General features: G+C 39.5%; 1 protein-coding gene across 1 annotated transcript; it reads right to left on the minus strand.

Annotated features, from left to right (window-relative positions):
* Window positions 1-255: 255 nt before the first annotated feature.
* On the minus strand, window positions 256-21,367 carry LOC106030393 (protein scribble homolog). The gene is made up of 7 exons (XM_066993210.1): window positions 21,191-21,367; window positions 16,847-17,053; window positions 14,679-14,915; window positions 12,750-12,839; window positions 12,087-12,164; window positions 10,293-10,388; window positions 256-2,605 (listed from the first exon to the last, which is right to left on the minus strand). The coding sequence occupies exons 1-7, from the start codon at window positions 21,365-21,367 to the stop codon at window positions 2,453-2,455; spliced, it is 1,038 nt and encodes a 345-aa protein (XP_066849311.1). The 3' UTR covers window positions 256-2,452.
* Window positions 21,368-22,588: the final 1,221 nt, after the last annotated feature.

Raw genomic sequence — 22,588 nt, forward strand, 5'->3', positions numbered from 1 at the left:
CCTCTGTAGGAGGAAAGTGAAATGTAACCACCTGCCCCAGCACCTCCCATGGAAATGTACAGGATATTTTGCTTAAGTAAAGCCTGAACAAATACGTAGCAGAGGCTTTGGGTGACATGTTTTGTGGAGTGACATGCTCACCCGCAAGCCATTGGTTTGTTTGTCTGCGCACTTCCATCATTCTCTAGGGTTCATTTGTCTTTTTGCATTGTTTGTCCCCCACACACAGAGTGTTATCACCATAAATTTATACCCACAGCAGAATTCTCTATACTGCAGTATGAAGTCTGCCTTTAAAACAAATTCAGCTGAAAAGAACAGACAAAGACCCAAGTGTTAAAAAGTTATCTGAATACTGACAGCATTTGGTTAAGAGCACCTAATTTTAATAGCAAAAGTTTTGATTTCTAAACCCACAAGCGGAGTCCCCAAACCAATGCACATTGTCTTGCCATCTTGCCAAACAATCACAACAAGCACAATTAAACTCAAAAGCCTTATTAAATCATGGTCCAGCGCATGCAAGGTGCACTAACACAGCACCTCCAACTCTCAAGCATTTTGGAAAATAACTTACTGCCTAGGGAAGAATCAAAACCACATACCTATGCGTGAGGAGGAAAAAATAATGAAATTCTAGAGTTCTTGGCAGACCTACTTCATTTCACTCGCTCAACTACAGTTTATTCTGCAACCCAGGAGATGGCTTACAACAGTGGAATGAGATTACTTTTTCTGCAGTCTAGTAAGATATAATTAGTCAACAATAAACTGCACATAACTAGCTGGATTGCCAAAGCATTTACGGGTTCTGAGCTTGATGATATTTTTGCGGTATGCTTTGATCAAACATTGTATCATGATGGAGAAACACTGCTTGTTTTGGAGCAACAAAAGGGATGGGAAACAAATATTTTTAATATGATTTCTCTTATTGACATCATCTAAGCTAATTTGAATTGAAATGTTTATGCACATAATATAGTCTTTATTATTAAAGCAATAGCAGATTCTAAAGTAATGTTTGTTTTGAAAATAAATGAAAAGTAGTTTAATATTCCTACTGCTGATAAATTATCTTCAATTAAAATGCTGATGTACAGAATAATGAAAAAGCTGTAGTGGATGAGTTAAGAGTCAAGAAAAATCTTGATATCGTACTGCTATTGTAAATCCATTTTTTCAAAATAAAATAACAATTTTACCAGTAAAAAACATTGTTCCAACCACATGATAGCAGTACTCTCCTGGGAACTTCCTTTTTCCTGTAAAGCCAGCTACTAGCACACTCAATTCAAGTCGTACATGAACAATCGTCTCAGAAATCTTTCAGAATGTGAAAAAAAGATGAGGATCTACCAGGTCATTGATTTATATCATATTATATTTACAGGTGAAGAAACTGTACACACATGGTAAACACTGTCAAAGCACGCTTTATGCGCATTTAAAAATGTCATTACATCCCAGTCTAGCAGGACAAGACCCCAACACCTGAGTTAAGGCAGCACTGCAGAGCCCCAAACTGTTTAATCAGTTCCCAAAGGTTATTTGTAGGTACCATAAAATACATTAGAAACCTGAATATAGCAGTAAAAAGAATTAAAGGATTCAACACTGTTGTACAAAAACATTTGCTTTTCAATGCTCACCTATACATATTTATACATGAAATACTGCTTATCACAGCAAGGCAAATTTAAGGTGTTCTGTTTATATGCAAGTCAGGAGGGGAAATGAAAGTCTACGAAAAAACATCAAGGGTAAGAACTTCTCAGTTCACTCTCAGATGCATAGCTGTGTAAGGTGATTTCTTCATTTAGATCTAACAAAAAACTTAGAGGTCCCATTCAAATCTGAGATACTTGGAGAAACCATTCTTTATTTCACTCTAATGAAATATAGAATTCTAATGTAAATAACTTTGCAGGAAAAGGAAAAAAAATAAAGCACTATTTATAATACAGAAAAGGATTTTTATTCTTATAGAAAACAATATTAAAAGGGGCAATCCAAAGGAACCTGCAGGTACACAGAAGGGTAAGCTACATAGACACAAAATGGACACAAGATTTAAAAAAACAGCTATACAATTGTTTTCATTGTGTTTCCAAATGGGTAGTGTACCCTCTGAATAAAAATCATCTGTTCTTCCCATCATTGCATTTACCTGCTATAGAATGCACTTACAAGAGGGTATTGAAGCACGTAGGGACATTCACATAACCTCCCCAGAGCACACTTCGTCAAGTGCACAAGTTCTGGCTGAAGGCAAGTTCAAGGCAACCAAAGACAAACACAGATTGTGCTCCCCCTGTCCCCAGTTCAAATCCGTTCTCTGTGTAATGGTTTTACCCACAAATAAGGCATAGCGGTTCAAGTACTACATTAAATGTCATTAAATAATTGGGGGGAAAAAAATTGTGAACTCTTTCCAAAAAAAAGTATTTTATTAGGGAGGATAAAAAGCGCTGTTCAGACAGTCCGAATAGGCATGGCTTTCTGTGCCATTGGGCTCCTCCGGCTCAAGGTCCTCCGGATCCGGGGGTAACTGGTCGGTATCTTCATCAGAAGTTGAAGGGCGAGTGAGGATTATTCGAGGTATCTTCAGGAAGATGCAAGAGATTGCAGAGAAAAAGAGTAAGATCAAGAGAAAGGAGGTGTTTAAAAGCGGTGTTGTAAAGGTACAGGGGTAGCAGGTGATGAGCAAAAACATGCCAGAGATGTAAAGCCACAGGGGTTTCTGAGGGGATCTATGCCAAAAATTGCAGCGATAATTAAAGCAAAATTCTGATGAATTGCATTTTCCTCTCATTAGCTAATTTGTAAAGAGGTTCTAGAGGGGAAAATAAGACAAAAGTTTTTAAAAATAGACAAATAAATATGAAAAATATACATGCAGTTTTATTTAACATCATGAAATCCATGCACTTGAAAGAAATAAAAATTAATTAAGGACCAAAAGGCATATCAATTACCAAGCTTTGAAAATTTTCATATTTTAGTTTAGTTACTGACCAAACATATTTAAGGGAAACATTAAGACAAAACATCACTGTCAATTCATTAGCTGACCAATGTGCACACATGGATTGGATTCATAATATCAATGACTCGGCTGAGAATTTTGCGTTCCTTGAGAGCTATGTTGTAGTGGTTTTAAATTAATCTAAACGCTGTAACTGAGAAAAGAAGAATGTTAGGTTCTTTATGTATAGCCAAATAATGTATCAGCAATGGTTCGTATCAATGAATGGATTTTACAAATTTAACTCTGATGCATGGGAAGCCCTACTTTTTACTAATATTCCAAAAAAGTTTAACACAGAATAAAAACAGATATAGCAGTGAGTTCACGTATCTAACAAGCAAGCAATGATGTATAATAAACTGTCCACCTTACCAGTACTGTGAAATTTTCAAGAAAGGCAATATTTCTTACACACCAGTAACTTTGTTGTATTTCCTCAGACATTATAAAAACGCTTAATGTTGACACCACACAATTCAGTCATTGCTGCGTTATTTCCCTGCCATACACCATTTGATTTGGGAAATGACACAAGCACAGAGATGCTCTGTGGCTGCTCAGCTGTGCATCCAGCAGGTTTCCGCACCTAAGCCACAGGAATTCTTCTCCAGGCTCCATTGCCCACATCAGCTACAGCTCCGCCGGCTGCACGGGACCTGGCACCCCCAGCTCACAGGGGGCTGCTCCACACATAGACACCAAAACACCGGTGTCAGTCTGGATTCTCACCCACCGTAACTGTAAACTAATTTTAAAGCCAGGTGTACTTTTTAGTTATGTTCCCCAGTCTACTGAACATCCACTTCTCTCTCTTTCCCCTCCCATCATCTCGCTTAGGCTAAGGATGACGCATTACTGGAAGCTATAGATGATCTCCGTAGACCAGAAGTACTGGCCACGCTAATATCTCCTGGGAAGATTTGCTTCTGCCACGCACACCTGACAACATTTACAAGCTCTCCACCCACTGGATGTTTTTCTTGACTGTGCTCATTGCTAAAAGATGTTTCTTCCTTAGTGATAGCCAGCAGCTTTGTGCTACAGCAAATGCACAGCCTATACGTATAGGTTCGTGTCCTGGGTCATATTTTGGAATTCCACCACCTCTAGAACTAGAGCTGAGGTCTGTGCCTTATTTGAAGTTATTTGCAAAGATATGCAGTGCTGAGCTTTGTAATCCTCTAATAAAGCTTTTCTTTAAACATTTCATAACTTCTCAAGCCTGCTTCTTGCATACTATCTTTCAAATACTACTATAGGGCAGTCTTACAGTCACAAAGTGAATTTCATTTACTTAATTTAATAAAGAAAACTGAAAGAAACCCTAGCTGTCGGTGATGGATAACCCCCAAAATTTCAACTAGTAACATGAAGTTCTTGTGGGTCATTCTATATTCCACAACAATCACCAAGGTGCCAAAAAATTAGTCTTTTTTTTTTTTAATCTAAATCTGAAAAACATAACCCTGAGATTGTAACAATATTGCCACTGTACAAACAAATCCCACAGGATGTTCAAGTTCTGGCATGACTCGCCTTTTGCATCTCTCTATATGTTTGTTCAATACTCTGCAAGCTGTACCCAGGCTTTCACAACTTTCCCGAAAACTTACCTCATTTCCTTAATGACACACTCTCTCCCCTACGCCCACGGAGGAATTGTGAGGTCTTTCAGACCGCGTGGCTCCAGCACCTGAGCTAAAGCTGAGCCTCTGGAGGACATCCCAGCCCTGCCGACAGCACGACGGTCTGCTGTGGCCTGTTGGACACCCACCTGCTCACAGAGCATTTCTGTGGAACACGTATCGACTGCATTCATGAATAAGTGGGGTTCGGGAAGTCTTTTGTCTACTTTTTCATCCTGCTGCACATGAAGAGGAGCTGGCACCAAATGACTGATCGGCTTTCTGTGGTGAAACCTGAAGTGTTTCTCAGCCCTAGCAGGCTGCAAAGGCTGAAAATCTCTGAGAGGAGATCTCCCTTACCATCTCCAAAAGCCCCCAGTAACCCATACCATGGCCATCCCCAACCCCACCGCTGCTCTGTCCTCTGCAGCTACTTGCCCTGTGCTGTGTCCACCTCCCTGATGGGATTCAGGAGCCCCAGTTTCCTCACAGCTGAATCATAGGTACCAGTGATGAAACAGCTCTTGGCTGCAGGTTGTTCCAACCTATGCAACTGCAAATTGGGAGCAAACCCAGTTAAGAAACAGAGGTGCAACATTTCCATCTTCACCCAGCTATCTCCCAGGAACCCAGAGCTCTCTGTCACTGCCTTCACATTCACCCTGGCTGCAGCAACATCATGATTTAAGTCTTCCTTTCCACTTCCAGTTTTGGTTTGGTTTGTTTAAAACAAAATAAACACAACAAAAGAGAGTAGGAAAACTCAGCCACAAAATTTGCATCATATTCTTTGTCTTGTGTTCAATCCTTTTCTCACACCAGGTGCTTCTCGCCCCAGAATCCCAGTGGGATTCCCCGTGCTTTCAGATTTCTGTGTTTATCTTCACTGATCACAGCTTCCCCCTGTTTAATTGGTAAGCTTTGCTTTTAGGTCTTTTTTTTCTAGACAGGAGAACACATATCACATCCAAAATAAAATGTCGTAGCAAAGATGAAGGAAATTATTTCCAGTGCCCGTTGCAGACAGGACACGACACAGAAATTTGGGATGGGAACAAGGAAAATTTTCCAGCAAGGACAGCTGAGCTCTAGAGTCGCTTGCCTAAGGAAGGTGTGGAACTTCTATCTTCTACCAGTAACTCTTCAGAAAACGATGTTGGTGTAGGAGGACAGTTTAGGCAGGATTCTGCAGTGTTCCATTGTTTTACCTCACTAGTTTTACTGAACAGCGCCTGAACTTGTTCAAAATATTTCTGCTGAAATTGCAGAGTCCTCCTACTCACTTTCTGTCATCATGAACTCATTATTAAAATAACACCTGAAGCACTGGTCAATCCAAAACCATCATATTATATTAAAAAAAAAAAAACTGTGTAATTGACCATTTGAAACCAGTCACTATCTTCCTTTTTTCCTTAAAATATATTTTCAGTGCCTAAAAAGTAAAATTAAAAAAGGACACATCCTTCACCAAAACCAATGCATTCACTATAGGGATTTCTTTCATTGCTCTGTTTGCATCTTTCTCACACTTTGTCGACATAATAAGAGACTTAAAACACTAAAAATGAGTAAATTTCATTTTTGTTTATAATCAATCATAGATAAAAATCAATTTCAACGCCCATTTTATGGCATTATCACCCTCCACTGAAAGCTGGAGTCCTTCAGCTGAAACACAGACATGGGCTGTGTGCACGCTCCTGGTCCACACAGAAACAAACTGATCTAAATAACCCGGGGCAATTAATTTGCAGTGTTGGCTGCAAAAATGCATTCATATTGACATGAGATAGGAATAAACACACAGCCGGCTATGATGCTTCAGCTGAAAGTGTCTTCTTAAAGCATAGTAAATGACACAGCCTGCAAACACACGAACATCTGATAGTTGTTAACTTCCCTTTATACATGCATACTTTCCTTTCCAGTTCTAACTATATGGTTGTCCAAAAGGTTACAGAACAGCCCATAAATGTCTTTATGGCTATCATGTTCATTATGTCTTTTAGAGCCTTTCGGGGAAGAAAAAAAAAAAAAGAACGAAAAAAAAGAACAAACCCCATCATCTTGTTTTGCATTTGCCAGGGTTTGTGTAAACACCATGAATCATTTCATGATTTCACATTTCATCTTACTTTGTCATCATCACTGGGGATAGCGATACTATTTTAGACTTCAGCAAAAGGAAATTGAGGCTTCTTGCTAAACAATGAAAACATGCCCTTACTAGATGCAAAAGGCTGTATTTGATAATGACTGTATTCATAAAAGGAACTGCTTAAATCAATCTTTTTTCCTTGGCCTGAGTGAAGGAGTGCATTTAGGCAGGCCTAAAAAACAAAACAAAAAAACACATTACACACAGCTGGATTTTTAGATAACTGTTTTAAAAAGAAGATGCCAAAGCATATCCAACAAAACCAGGAGAGTTTTAGACAAAACTGGTATCTGGTTTTTTTTTTTTGATCAAAGCTTTGTCCATGAAAAAGACAAAGGATCAGAGACAATGACATGATGATCCTCGTCATGAGTTGAGAGAGATGCTGAAACCTGTTGACATTCTCCATTCACTGTTGGACAAAGTCCACTGGAAATTTCAGTTGGGACTTGAATGAGAATATTTGGATGGAGAAAAATTGTGCAGAGTTCATTTTATGTTTGAGAGGAAGAGCACAAAATAAGTAGCAGACGGAGAAGACAGAAAAATAGCGAACTGGAAATAAAGACTCCAGAATCCAAGCAACGTTGCTTCTCCAATAGTCAACATAGGGCACTATTGGCAAAGTTTGGTGGTCTGTATCACTGATTTTTCTCTTTCCTGTAGCAAACATGCAATATTTTACACAAAGGATGCATGTAGATAGCGGTATCAGTTGTGGTTCTAATCTGTTATATTTTGATGCACATCTTCATAGACATACTCATATTCTAAGACTACCATTTTGAAATCCAAAGACTCAATTTAAGCTCAGTTAAAGTATCGTATTTTTATACGCACATACTAAACAATCTAAAACAAACAGATTCTGTATTTCTGAGATGTGATTAACATAACTGAAACAAGTCTATAAAACACTGAATGTAAAAAAGTACCTAATTGTAACTGAAGTTCTGGAGCCTCTACAATTCCATAAAATCATCATAAGTTAAACCAAGGACAATTCTAATTTTTCTTTTGCAAAACAATGACTCAGAGTGAAAGAAATTTTCATTGTCTGTCCAATTAATTACTGATCATTGAGATCATACTGGTCATGAAATCTTAAACCTGGCACAAAGGATTTGATTTTTTTTTTTCTGGATTAGTTAACAAGTCAAATGATTCTTTTAGAAGACCTTAAAGCAACCAAGCACATGAAGAACAGAGAGGTAACCTTAATCTGGCAGAGGGATCACCCTTGTAATGTCAGAGTGGAAGGCCTGGAGATAGAAAGGAAAATGGCAAGAGATGTCTAAAGGACCACGGCTGGCAAATGACGGCAATATTATCATAGATAACATATGCAAAGAGGATGTTTATTAAAATTCATTAAGAATAATTAGATGAAGACAGATTCCCTGCTGGAGTGCTGGAAGCAGTGATGACATGGAAGAGTGGGAGAAGGAATACAGGCACTGTAGCAGCTCATCCAGCACATAATTCAGCTGTTACAAGAAGAATAATACAAATCTTTGGCGGCTTTGCCACTAAACTTTCCTCCTGACTTCCCTTGAAGTAGCTGCACCCATCTTCTCTTTAAACCTAGTCACAAATAGAAAGGAGACAAACTTTCCTTGATTCCTAGCAAAGGAGAAGATTCTGTTGTTCTTTAAAGAACTACTGCCATCAGCTTATCTGAATGTGCAAAGCATGTCTTTAATAAGAAGCCATCACTGTAAACATTTTTCAGGTAACAGTTACTGAGGAGGAAGATGAACTTCACCAAAGTAAAGCCAGAGGGAGACCAGATGAGACACTGACCAGTTCTTGAGTCAGCTGGATGCTCCTGAAAAGCCCATAACCCATAAGACCGACAAATGGTGCTTTAGGCTAAAAGGATGTAATATGCAATTTGCTACAGCAAAAAGATGTTGAACAGAAATATGAAGGTTTCTCCAGAGAAGAACTTTCACACTGTCTCCTTTCAACAGCTGAAACATCTTCTCTGGGCACCTTGTTCTGAGGTAACTACCATGGTCTTATCTGCCTCCTCCTCTCCTTGCAGCTTAAGAGCTTTGGAGAGAGGCAGGGAAACTTGCTGTGTTATTTTCCAAGAGGCACAAAAAAATGGTCATTTCATTTTTTTGGCTGAAAACACTAAAAGTCAGGTACTTCTGCAGAAGATTCAAGCCACTAGCACTGCATGAATCAACCCCACCAACAGAGATTCCTCTAACTGGAAGCCTTGTGCTTCCTGCCATGTGAGTTAAGACCATACAGAAACAGATATCAGGCAGAGCTGGACCAATAAATAAATGATGGAAGCATTTTCAGTTGGAAAATAAAACTGGTCTAAATATTTCACAAGATGATGAGAAAACTCAAAAATAGGTTCTCTATTTAGTTGCTTAAAGAAACTTTTATTGGTCTATCTCATAGACAAAAGCTGCAGTGTAAGCTCAAGCCTTCTTGAATAGTAAACCACAGAAAACCGAAGGAAAACAGACTTACATGGTCTATTTGCTTATTTTGCAGTTAACTAACAAATTATATTATTAAAAAAAAAAGAATGGTTAGCAAAAAAACCAACTGTATGTGGCCTTCAATTATAGTCTTATGTAATATGTGAACTTTCTTTTTTTTTCTTTTTTTTTTTTTTTTCCATTAGCTGGTTTGTGAGAGTTTTTTTCCTGGAAAAGGATGAAAAAAAAGGCTGAAGAAGAAGAATCAAACAAAGCATTTCTCTGGCATTTGCTGTAAGAGAAACCATTGGTGCTGTCTGGTACTTCAGACCTAGTTTAAACAAGATGCTTTTTTACCTTCATAATTCAGATACCTTAATCTTATTGTATCTTCCCAGTAAAGCTAGAATTTCAGGTGTGCAGGCAGATGACTGTGATTGGGGTAGGTCTTCAGATAGTTTAACTTTTTACAGAAGCACACAAAAGTAGATCAGAATTGTAATAAACCCTTTGCATGCCCAAACATTTCCTTTTGTGACATTTACGGTAGGCTTAATGTTGTCTGACATCAGCCACCTAAAATATGGGCACACAGTCTTAGCCTGTCATGCAAATTCCCCTTCATGATGAAGGATAAAAATTAGCACCTCCAGGTGGCAGCTCAACTTCTCCCTCCTACAAGAGGCACCCTAGAGATGATGCTCTTTCCATCAACTAGAGGGGGAGTCCAGGCAACAGAATAAATACTTACATTGGAGGGAACGGACACCACCCTTAGTGCTCCCAAACTCAAAAGGTCTGATCTGCTAAGCTAGTGCTTGACCAGGAGCTGAGCTCCCCCAGGTTGCACCCTGGGTGCAGTGACAGCCACCATAAACAGATGGTCACTGATCGTTGGTACACTTTTTCCTTTTACACAGCCTCTCACGAGCTTTGTGCCAGTCTTCACGATCCTTATTAGCATTAATGACAGACAATACAAATTATTTAGCTAAGCAGGATTTGTTACTTGCTGTGCCCCCCATACTTACTGTTATGACATGGTTTACTGTCTGGAAGGGGCTGCCTTTGGACAAAGCTTCAGCAGGACCAGCATCATGGGCATTGGGTTCTGAAATGAGGGATCCCTTTAAAAAACAATGCAGAAGAAAGACATTTTTACATCCTGTTCAAGAGGAGCAACTCCCTCCCTTTCAGGTGAATGTATGAACACCTAGCCCTTTTGTTATACGTGGTTGCACAATGAAAGCAAATAAAATTACAATTTTTGCTGTTCCCTATCTGCTGAACATACTGTACATTTGCATTGTTGAAATGGTCTGTTCAAGAACAAAAATTTGTAACATAAAATATCAAGAGGAAATGCTGGTTATTTGCCCACAGATTAGGCCTGTGCTCAAAACATCAGGACTCCTACAGCACACCTAAATGCATTAATTCCTTCTCATCTCCCACACATACAAAAAACAGTTTTATTTCTACATTCTTTAAATAGATGAATGATTCTGCCATCTTGTGGGAGACAGAGAAAACATATCTATTTGTAGGATAACAATAGCGTGACTGAGCAGTATGGAGCAGATATACAAACTTACCTCACTATTTATTAAAATAACAGACATCAGCAGCTAGTATATTTCAAATAGCCCCCAAAGTAAGAACGAATTACAGCCTTACAGAGGAACCTGAGAAAGTTAGTATCATAAAAATCAACTGATTCGATCAGAACCTCTGTTTAGAAATTACAAGTGCAACAACTAGAAATCTTGACTTTTTTCCTGATTATCTGGTGATGTGAAATATTTAGACTTATTTTATTTGCTATTTCTCACATATGTTACAATAAAAAAATAGATATTTACTTTTTAAAAGGAAAAGGTTAAACAATCCTGAGAATATTCTGATAAAATATATAAGGATATACAAATATAAATCTATAGCATAGCTGTAAAAATTGAGAGATTGATCTGTGATGCATTTGGCTCTGTCTGATATAGATTGTATCCTTATTATGGGCAGCTTAACTGACATAAAAGAATCCTTGTTCTACCCTACCTTAATTTAACAAGATGTATGCTAGACTAAAAGCTATCAGTTCAAGCAAGTACAACAAAAACTTAAGAGCACAGGAGCTGAAAAAATAAATAAATCATAGACTACTTTAATCTGAAAATAATTTTGCAGAGGTTCCCCTCCCACTCTATCTTTCACAGCTGGTAAAAAAACAAAGAATAGGCCATAGTGCCAGAAAAACATACACTGTCACCACAGCTGTGGCAGACCTCCTGAGTACCTCTGAGGCTTCACAGAAAGGCTGTCGCTAGGAAAGATGAGACTTGAAGTGGAGCAGCCAGGGATACACATTTATTCCTTCGCACTTGGCACTGTAAGACTCCACCAATGTAGTTACTTTGAGTTGTTCTTCTCTCAGCCAAAAATTACCTTGGTGAAACAAGCTGATGTAGTTTATATTTTTTTCTGTATCAAACTCATGTAATACATGACCAAGGCAATGCCATAAGAAACTCTCCTGGACCAAGTACAGCTGCGTTTGTGCTAACGAACGCCATTATTCTCCTTTACAAGTCAGCCATCAAAGTGAATAATATTTTGTTAAGCACTTTGAACAGAGAAAGATCAGCAAAACAGAATATAATAAAAAGGAATACAAAGACTTAATGTCATTATAACTTCTTTATAAAGTACTTTGGGAAGAATCCAAAAAGCTAGGCCTAAATCTAGATCTCCAGCTCCCATATCTAATTGAATTGAATTAAAGCTTACAAGAAGAAAATGTGCTCTACATTAGCAAACAAACCATCTACCTCTGCCGCTCTGTCTCCTGCTTGCACTCCCACCATGTCCGCCGGACCATCTTTTGGTAGCCGAGCAATCAAAATTCCCTGGTAACACAAAATACACATTTCAGACATAACACAGCTTCTTCTACTGTACGCAGTTGTTAAAAGCAAATAAGAAGTAATTAATTTTCAAGAGATACTGTTCTGCTCCCTCTATTAAAATAGAAACTAAAGCATCTAAGCATATTAGCAGGAAAAAAAAGCTTTCATGGCTGACTATACAACAATGAACAGAAGTCATTAATTGTTTACAATATGCCATGGGGGACAGACGGGGAAACTAGGATTTACTTAAATGATAATTAAGTGAGAAGATGCAAGAAATACTTCTCTCAAATCAAGTTAACTCCTGGGAAGGAGCAAATGGGATGGGAGAGGCACGTGGATTGCAAATGGAGTGACTTCAAATAGAGGTGCCTCCAGGAGCTTTCCCATCAAAATCTACTGGCGGCTTCTACTTTGGGAATAAGTTACCCATTTTTCCCCTCATCAACTGTATTACTAAGATAGCAATGTTACATTGAGGACAACCTCAGAAAGCAAACAACAAAACACAATCGCTGCAAAGAACTGCTCATCAGTTTCCTTCTAATGAGTACTAGATAAATTTTGAGTAATGAAATGCACCTCATCATTGTCTTTATATGGAGATGAGCCCTTTCCACCAGCAATGCTAATACCAAGACTCCCCATTTGACTGCACACAGTAATGGTTATCTGGAAAAGAATTATAATTGATAAGAGGCCTGATTAATCAAAAGTATTGCCTATTAATTACACAAGCAATGAAAATCTAGCTCCCATTCTGAACACCACCAGACTTCCCCCTATACACCTCAACCCAGAGAGAAATTGTGCTATTCTTCAACACCAGCACATGCAAGCCTAATCTGTAATTTTCAATAACATCAAGAATGCATTATTTACAGTCATGTCAAAACTTTATAAGGCTTTTTATTATGAGTACTTTATTTTGCCCACAGCTTCTTCATCCTGAGAATTCTTTGCCGTCTGGAGAACTGCTGACCAACCCAGTTATTTCATAAAACCCACCAACTTCTTGAGCATTCGTGATGGCCACAAAGCTAATATACACAAGGTGTGACAAGTAAATATTTTGGGGTACATTTCTGAAAAACCTTTGCTTCGGATCCTCATCTACAGCCTGATTACTTACTCCACTCGAGAGAGAGAGAAGGTAATTGAGTTTGAGCACTACTACAATAGCTTCTTTAAACATGCTTTCTGTGTATGTATGTGTTGCTCTGTCAGAAGATTCAACAGTAACTATTGACTTTAAAATAAAAATCAGTACTTAAATATTTTTAAAAGCAGCATAAATTGTAATCCATCTAGTCTATTCTTAGCCTGCTATTAATGGCAAAATTTCAGAACAACTGCTCAGTACCTAAGATGATTTTTTGAATGTGCATAATTTACAATAAAGTCCAAATAAAATCAGTTTCATGTTCCAAAGACAACTTATGTTTAAGAATTATTCCCAGAAATGATTTATTTTTCTTTAATGTATCATATTCCTGTTATTAAATACTTTGAAAATTGCTAAGACAACAATCAGATTAGATTTAAGGAACACCTTGCTGTACTGTAGTTGAACCTGAATGCAAATCACATTTCACTTCTTCACATAAGCAAAATGCTTGTACTGTCATTGACTTGGTTCATCTCACTAAGACAATTCAGGCTTGAACAACTTTGTATATTTTATAATTAAGACTGTTTCAACACAGCTGTGTTTTGAAAATTGACAAATGTGCAGTTACTCTTGCACAGATCACATACTCATCTGAAATTCCGGATTTAAAAAGGCATGAAAATAACCTGTCAGTCAAATGAAAACCACCCTGCCAAGCTTAGCTTAGATTTAGCATTACCCGCATGCCCAAGAATTCATGAGTAATTGTCAGCAATGCTTTGGTGATAAGACGCCACCAGGGCTGTCCCACCAGGTGAGCTGTCTTCTCTGGAGCTGTATCCCCAGGGTCTTGGGCTGCAGCAAACTTTGCATTTCTGTTACTACGTCTCTCTAAATCCCGTACGGTATGTTTCCTCCTCATGTCCTCTAACACATGTTGAGATGTGATGTACCCACTGAATTCAGAGTGTGTAGCTTTCTCTACAAATCTCAGCCCAAATCTTGCAGCTCCCACTGATGAATCTCCACCTGAACGTTGCCACCCATTGTCATGGGATGGAGGCTTCCTCACGCTGTGAGGGTAAGGCCATGTCACTGCTCCTAAACCAAGGACTAAGCATTCACAGGTGAAGATGTAGCTGCACACACCTTTGGCTTGACTTTACGAAGGTCCAAAGCTGGCTATGCAAAACAAGACAGTGCTGAATGGCTGCAGAGTGTGGTTTATAAGGATAACCCACTGGGAGCAAGGACAAACCCCAACTTACACTCTGTCAATGGCTGTCTCATTACAACTACCAGGCGAAATCCCCCTTCTTTGCATCCTTTGTGAAGATGCAAAGGTGTCTTGCACAGAACACAGACCCGGGCATGTAGGCATGCCTAGGGTGGTTCGTTACCTTCAGCGGGGGCTGTGTCCCATCGGCAGCTCTTGAGTCCTCCAGAAACCTGCTGCTCTCTCCGGACAAGCTGCCCACTGCTGAGACAGGAGCCTGTGCCTTGCTGTTAGTCCCTGGGAGAGTTTTCTCTTTCACTGCTGACTTGTGCTTCTCCTGAAGAGCTGTTCTGGTATTTCTCTGATCTCTTATGCTACCGTCAGTATCAAAAAGGCTGCCAGAAAACTTGGAAATAGGTTCCTAGGGGTTAAAGATCAAACAGGTAAACAAAGCAACACCAAAGAGAAGAGCTATCTGACTCCTGGGTGCTACATGCAGTAAATTGGATTTGCTCCTCTTTATCACACTAGCATTTGCTTCACAGAAGACAAAACTGCAACCTTAAAGCAAATGCACACGAGTATCTTTTTGTACAGTTACTTCTCTGGGCACAGTTTTCCCTCAATACGAGGGCAGAGGTTATAGGGCCGGGATTCCTACAGCATTCCTTTAGATCCCTGGACACTCACAAGCACGTGCACCCTCACCATTCCCCAGCCACTTCCAGTGATGCCCAGTGAAAAGGTGGAAACGAGACCACTTTGGGCAGTCTACAGCAGCTCAGCAGCACCAAATCCAATTCTCAGGGCAAGGAGCCACACATGTACAGCAAAGGAAAAGGCTTCCCATGCAGAAAATAAAACATTTCTCACAGCTCCTCAAGGCTCATCTTCTATATTTGGGAGTACGGGTGTGAGAGGGAAGGTGAGCCCGACCTTTGCATCTGTATCTCTAAGATTTTATTCAAATGTTTCAGTGAAAAAAAGAAGCTGGGTTGACTTTATTGAGCTTCAAACAGTAGTGAGTGGGGACCTGCAAACTTGGTAACAGCCTGGTGGAAGTGGAGCCTCAGAGGTGAGGCACCCCAAAGACAGCCTTGAAGCCTGGCTGTAGGATGTAGCTGTTGTGAGATGCAGAGGAACGGACAACGTCACCCTACGCCTAGCAAACCCACCGGGGCTTGAGATTAGAAATACACAATCCAGTCTTACTGCAAAATACGGTGAAGCTTCCCAGTTATCAGTTTTGTTTGGCAAGGCGTTTAAATGAAATCCAGCCATGATCTCCAAACTCTGTTCACATTGTATGGCTGCTTTGTTTATATTTAGCTGATTTTTTTTCCTTCTTAATTTTGATGGGTAAGGTTGAATCACACCTTCATATTACCATAATCCTTACATCTTCTGTTGGCAGTAAAATGATGCAGCAAACAAAGGTCAACACCTTTGATAATAAACCCCATAAATGCCTTTCTAAGCTTGGTGGTTTAAAACAGAATTACAAAGGCAGTGGCATCACCACGAGCAGCTGTTCAGAAACCCCAGTGGACACTGTCTTTAAATCTGTATCGGAGCTCTCCCACATTGCCTTTTTGGTTGGGATGAAACGAAGCACCACCAACCCTCAGGAGAGCAAGCGTGGAGTGATTGTTTCCTATTTCTACTTAAAATTACAAGGGAATTTGCTGAGCTTTAAGTCATGTAAGTAAAAAAAAAAAAAAAAAAAAAAAAAAAGAGCGCCCAGGGCTGAGTAGCCCAGGTAGATCCACCCGATCGGACTCGGTGGTGGCCGCCAGGAGCTCGGAAGGGAGGTGAGGTTGTGGCACAGGAGCAAAGGAGCAAGAAACCCAGTTCCCCCTTCATTCCCAGCACACTTCTGGAGGAAAACCTTGCGAGCAACACCCTGCAAGGCTGAGAAAGTGCAGTCACCTCCTCCACAGCCTCCTCCCTCCAGGGCATGACTGAGCTTTGAGTGCTGTGAACAACCCGCTCACCCTAAAGAGACGGAGGGATGCTGAGAACCAGAGACATAAGTAGGAGTAACATCTTTTTTTAAATGTACCCATCTCGTCATTGCACTGGCTACTTGTCTTGCACTGTCCTCGTGGGGGTTGGGATCTTTTAGCTGCAAGCAAAGGAACAAAACATTGAACACGATTCTGTCCTCGCTGACACAAAACGTAAGCAAGGATGTGAAGGTACACAACAGAGCTTCGGGGAGGTGGCAGATGCAGCCTCCCACTGACCCAAAAGCACCCAGCCTTCCTGACAGAGGCACAGAGCATTGAATTGTTGGTAGTTTCTTGATGGACACACAACATTGTCTCTCCTGACTTTAAGAAAACCACCTACGTCCTCATCAGGATCCTCCAGTTCCTCCGCCTCTTGCTCGGGGCTGATCCTTCCTTCCCTCCATTTTCCATTGGCAGAGCTGAGTTTGTACAGGTTGCCACCATGAAAACCTTCCTTTCCTTTCAACGAGGCCCAGCGAGAGCCCTGGGAGCTCCAGTTATGGCCACTGTACAATTTAGGAGACTTGGGAAGCCACTTAACAGAGTCCTAGGAAGAGGACAAAAAAATAAAAGGCAATTAATAGATTTTAAGAAAGTGACTGATGTATGTGCATGCAGAAATTGTCCGGCAAGTTCTCCAAGGTATTTAAGCATTTATTTATTTAAGACTGGGTTTCCCCTTTTTACCTTGGGATGTACCTTGAGTCCCAGGGAGACAATTAATGGTGCTACTGGCGATACAATGAGCAAAGGCTGCTAACGTTAGTGGAAGCCTCCAGTGACTTACATGAGCGTGGAGCCAAGCCCACCTTCAGCCTCATAAAGAAGAATTACATGATCAACAACAGTCTTCAATAATGTTATACCCTGCACTATTAAGAAAACAAGCAAGAATTCTTAGACCTTTAGTGACTTTCATCTCACGTCCTGATTAAAAAATAAAATAAAATTAAGTCATCCCCCTCCTTCTACACTATTCATCGAATAAAATGCTCTGTTTGCTGAACAGTCCCAATCAAAAGCACAATCCTAAAATAATGCTTTAAGGTTTGTTGATTTTCAAATTACAGTCCAGTTTTCCCCAAAATGTCAGTTACTTATTTACAGCCAAAAATCCCTCCTCTCTGCTTCATACACAGTTCACGCACATCAAGTCATGTCAAGGTTGCCTATATACCTTAATTTCACCGAACTTCAGAAATCATTTTTCACAATAACCTTTAACTTTCACTGAAGCTTTATTTTAAATTTCTCTTTGCATTTCCTTAGGGTGATACAAATCCAGCAGCAGAAAGCAGCCTGATGCCATATCAGTAGGTACAGTAACATGCATGCTCCACCAGGGCAAAGAGATAGAGAACACAAAGTAATGAAAAAAGTTATCCACAAGCCTATGGTATTATGGTATGGCAATCAGCAGCACATAATGACTTTGATATTGTTCAAACAGATATTTGATTCAGATCTAACACTTCTTTAAGCCTCTGCTTTTTCCCTTTTTAACGCAAAATCGTTATGTTCATGCAAACACAGATTTCTTGCTGTGACCAGCACCCCAGAAGTCACCACCTCTGTTAGATCTAAGGATGCGAAAGGAAGGCAGATAGCACAAGGCTGTCCATGCTGGACGTGCTGATCCATCTTCAGCTGCTGAAGGAGCTCCACTTGGGATTCTTCATTCACTTTTAGGTTTAGTAGGACTATAAAAGACTAGGAAATAGACATGCGCAATGTCCCAGCGAGTCTTTGGAAACAATTATAGAATTTTCTGTGAATTTTTAAAAGAGCATAGCCCAACCAGAGGATTATTTGCATTGTGAATCGAACGAGTGATCAGCCTCTGTAAGAAATTTGCTGTTAGATCACATTTTGAACTGCACCGATACTCAACAATACCGCTGTTCACTGATAAATGGCCAGGATTTGTGGTTATTCTAAACCACGCAGCTCGGGACACTCAAGCTGACACCAGATTTAGTTTGTCAGTGAACTGAATGCATGAGCAGCACAAACGATCGCGACACGTTAGTGGCTCCCATTCCTGACAATTGCAAACGCAAGGCATGCTATTTCTTCACATTTGCCATGAGTAAGGAAACACGGGGTACTCTTAAATAGAAACTCTGTTTCCTATGAATATTAATTAGGACAGAAATTCTAATCAGATCAAGAAAAATATGCTAGCTAAAATTATTTGCTATTGTTTGGGTATGCTTTATTTCAGGAGAGCTAATGTGACAGCGTAATTTATTAATTCATTCTTTATTAGATTCAATACTATAGGACCATGCTTTGAGACTGAAGAGGCTACTGACAAATCTCTTAAGAGAAAAAACATTAGTCCTCCTTACAGAATTTTATAGATGCTAACTGGTATTCTTACTACTCAGGTAAAAGCTGGAAGTTTCTTTATCTATTTTATACCCAGGGAAGCTGAGAACCAAAAGGGTTTAGACAGTCAACATTTTAAGTCGTAAGCAACAAATACCGAGTGAGGCATGTAGTTTTACATTCTCTTTAAAATATTTGGAATAAAATAAATGGAGAAGAGGGATTCAGTACTTAAGACTTTAGGCTTTGTGGATATTTGGACTGTGTTAAACTGCTGTTTTGTAAATGTAGAAGAAATGTTTGGGGAAAAAAATATTCATCAGCCTCAGCACTAGTTACATCCCATGGAAATACATTTTTAATCTCCCTTCATCAGTAACGATTTTATCTTATTGGTAAACAGATCATTTTCCTGTGATATTTCACAAGCAAGTCAGGTGGGCTCCCTTTTTACCTCCTTCCAATCTATTTTTCATGTTTTCAAAGGCAGTCTCTTCAAAACATAAATATTCCTCTGTATCATACCGCTGTATATTAAGAGGACAAATTGTTCTCATAAAGTACAAGGTGTCTGTTCTGATAAGATCTTGCTAATAAATCCTCTAGAGAATGAATTTGCTTCAGGCAACAAAGGTTTGCAAATGCTATATATCACCTTAAATCATTCTGGCAAACGAAAAAGAATCCCAAACACTCTAATATTAAAAGAGAAGAAATGAAAACCACCCACATTTCTTAAAAACCATACTGAAACCCTAGAGTGACAAGGAAACACCACGCTTACAGCAGTAACCTGGTAACCACCGGCAAGTACAACCCAATGTAAAACTGTCAGAGCTTTCAGTCACCCAGAATATTTTGATGGCAATACTCCTGCCACCGCATTTCAACTTGAAACCCCAAACACACATTCTTGTCTATAAACACCGTAAGTAATTATTAAAAATGGGAAAGAAAATGTCTTTAAAGATGTATTTCCCACAACATAAACACTCTTTTCAAGTACAACTACACATAACATTCAGTATTCCAACTGGAAACTATTTCAGATTCTTTCTCTTTGCAAAGTACAAAAAGCTAAAAGAGCTTTGTGTGATTCGGATGAAATAAGAATGAAGGCGAACCAAATTGCTGCAGAAACAAAGGCATACTTGAATATGCTTTCATTGTAGAAGAGGCAGCAAAACAGCTGCCTGGACAGATTATTGAAGCAAGACTTGTACAGGGAAGCTTTGCTAGCAGTAAATAGATGACTTAACTTCAAACCTAGATGTTCAAGTATTAATTAGCCAGAATCCATTTTTCAATTTCTTAAACATACACAATTCTAAAAAAAGCACCCTGTAGGTTATGCTGAAAGCATCCACTATGCAAATGCCCTTCAGACTTGCATTTTTCTCCTATTTTGATCAGTAATATTCAAATATTCACACTTTTTTTTTGGTTCAGATTTTGTTTTGATTTTATGTTGCTTGGTGGAAGTACCTGGTGTCATCAATGAATGATACATGCAGAGAAATTCACTCGTGTTTATAATCTTGTAGTGCCTTATTTAATATTCCAGAAATTCAGGACAATCCCATCTGCCAAAAGCAATTGCAAAATAGTTTAATGCAGCTCATTTATTCTGGGTTTGGGTAAAACTAGCAAGTTATTGGGAGAGATCAGAGAGAATCAAACTGTTTGCATCACCAGTACAGTCCCATAGTTTGCTTGAGTGCCAAAATAAGGTGGTTTTAGTCTGACACAAAACTAATTTCAAAGCATGAAGTCCTATCTCTGCGTTATTCTGGGGATGCTTATAAACTGAAATTGAAGCTGCTGATGATTTGCTGATATTTACAAGCTGCATGTGCATCGATGGATTTTGAAGAGTTACCACAGTCAGCACTCACCTACTACAGAGAGAGTTGGTTTTGATTATGATTGTTATCATGCCTTCAGCTCCAAATCCAGAGATGTCAGTTAAAGACAACACTCTTCAACAACAGATGAGCACTAAGAGAACAAGTGTCAAAGGTTACTGAACATCAGTTTTCAACTTCCTGGTATTTACTGAAAAGGAAGTTTCCTATGTCCCTTCCCTGAAGCATCACCAAGGAGCAACAGTCCTTCCCACAGACAGTACCGATGCCTTCCTTACCAGCAGAGGACCTTTCCTATGCAAAGGTAAGTGGCCTCTTTAAGATCTCAGTGTTAACACTGATGTTGGTACACTATTAACAGGCACGCCCTGAACAAGTCACAAATCCTTCCTCCTCATTTACAGAATCATAGAATCATTCCAGTTGGAAAAGACCTCCAAGATCGTTTAGTCCAACCTATAACCTAGTACTAAAGTCCACCACTAAACCATGCTACCAGGTTCTACATCTACACGTTTCTTGAAGGCCTCCAGGGATGGTAATTCAGTCGGGCACAGCACAGTCCAGCCACACATACTGAGCTCCTCAGAGCTCTCTGCCCTTGCTGAATCCAAGACTGGCCATCCTGTTGGCACAAGAACTGCAGAAAAAGGGATAAAATGCATCGCGTCTCCAACACCTACCAGAAGAGCAGATAAGATGGTTCCCATTAAGCAGCTCACAAAGCTGTCCTCAACCAGGTGTCTGCTTTTCCACTCTGAAAATCTCACATTTTTCATTAAACCGTTTCAAAGCTGAATATGTTCCTGAGCTCAGAATGAAAGAGGAAGGCAACATCCCGCTGAAAATGTCACAAAGTGTTCAGGAGGAAGGGAACACCCAAAACATTTACCGATAGCCAACACCAGTCCACTTTACTCATCTTCTCTGACCTCAACCTAAGCATGGGAACTGACTCCTGTGTTTTACAGAAACTTAAGGTGGGAAACATTCTCATCAAGACAACTGAAAAACTGAAGTAATTTTATTTTCCATATGCAAGGTGAAGAAAGGCAGTGAATCCTCCATTAACAAAAGGTCTAGAGATTTATGATAAAGAGCACACGCCAGTCTCAGTGGGAGGGATGTGTTCACAGATAACTGTACATTCAATTTTCAGGCTATATCAACTGACCATTAAAGTATATTAAAATAATTTACTTTACAAAAATTAAATTCCCAGTGTCATTACTCTCCTCCCAATAGCTGAATCTGTGAGCACCACGTAGTGAAATGCGTTAAGTCGCTAATCAGCTACAAATGGTTCGCCCAACAGTGGTAAAGCACTCCCATTAGACAAAAAACAGTCTGATCAGCTTGTCCTGGACACAGGCAAGTCATTTCCTGGAAAAAACATCGGTATGCAAGTTTCCAGTACTCGCTTTACAACAATACACCGATTATGAAAAATATGGAATGCGAGCCAGAAAAATAATCGTGACATACAAATTATATGGAAACTGTGGAAAACGCCTGGGGCAAGACAAAGGGGATGGAAAAATCTGTTGCTACACCAACTACTGCTTCTGCTTTCCTAAGCCTATGCAATTGTGACTTTCAATAAAGTCAACTCGCGTGTAATAACTGACAGGTTAATATTAAACCCACTCCACCACTACGGTCAATTGGTTTTCCCTCGTTAACTGTTTGGCTAATAAAGCAGCATGCAAGTACCACAGGATTTCTTCCCTTGCATTAAACCACCTCCCAAAAGAGTTGCAAAGCAATTTTAAAAAGCAGAAAAAGTTTAAAGAGGAAAAAAAAAAGTTATGCTTACAAAATTGTGTTCATTACTCGGGCTCCTCACATCATCAGACAGAAAGCCAGACTGGGAAGAGAGAGCTCAT

The sequence above is a fragment of the Anser cygnoides genome, chromosome 3 (assembly GCF_040182565.1).
Source record: "Anser cygnoides isolate HZ-2024a breed goose chromosome 3, Taihu_goose_T2T_genome, whole genome shotgun sequence".
NCBI classification, from domain to species: Eukaryota; Metazoa; Chordata; class Aves; order Anseriformes; family Anatidae; genus Anser; species Anser cygnoides.

What these genes read in the sequence shown, in the direction of transcription:
- LOC106030393 (XM_066993210.1), bottom strand. Translation starts at nt 21,367, where the DNA reads ATGCATTTTATCCCTTTTTCTGCAGTTCTTGTGCCAACAGGATGGCCA. An exon ending in TGGAGGATCCTGATGAGGAC is followed by an intron (nt 14,916 to 16,846) that starts GTAGGTGGTTTT and finishes TTTAACCCCTAG; the next exon opens with GAACCTATTTCCAAGTTTTC. An exon ending in CATATAAAGACAATGATGAG is followed by an intron (nt 12,165 to 12,749) that starts GTGCATTTCATT and finishes TTGTGTTACCAG; the next exon opens with GGAATTTTGATTGCTCGGCT.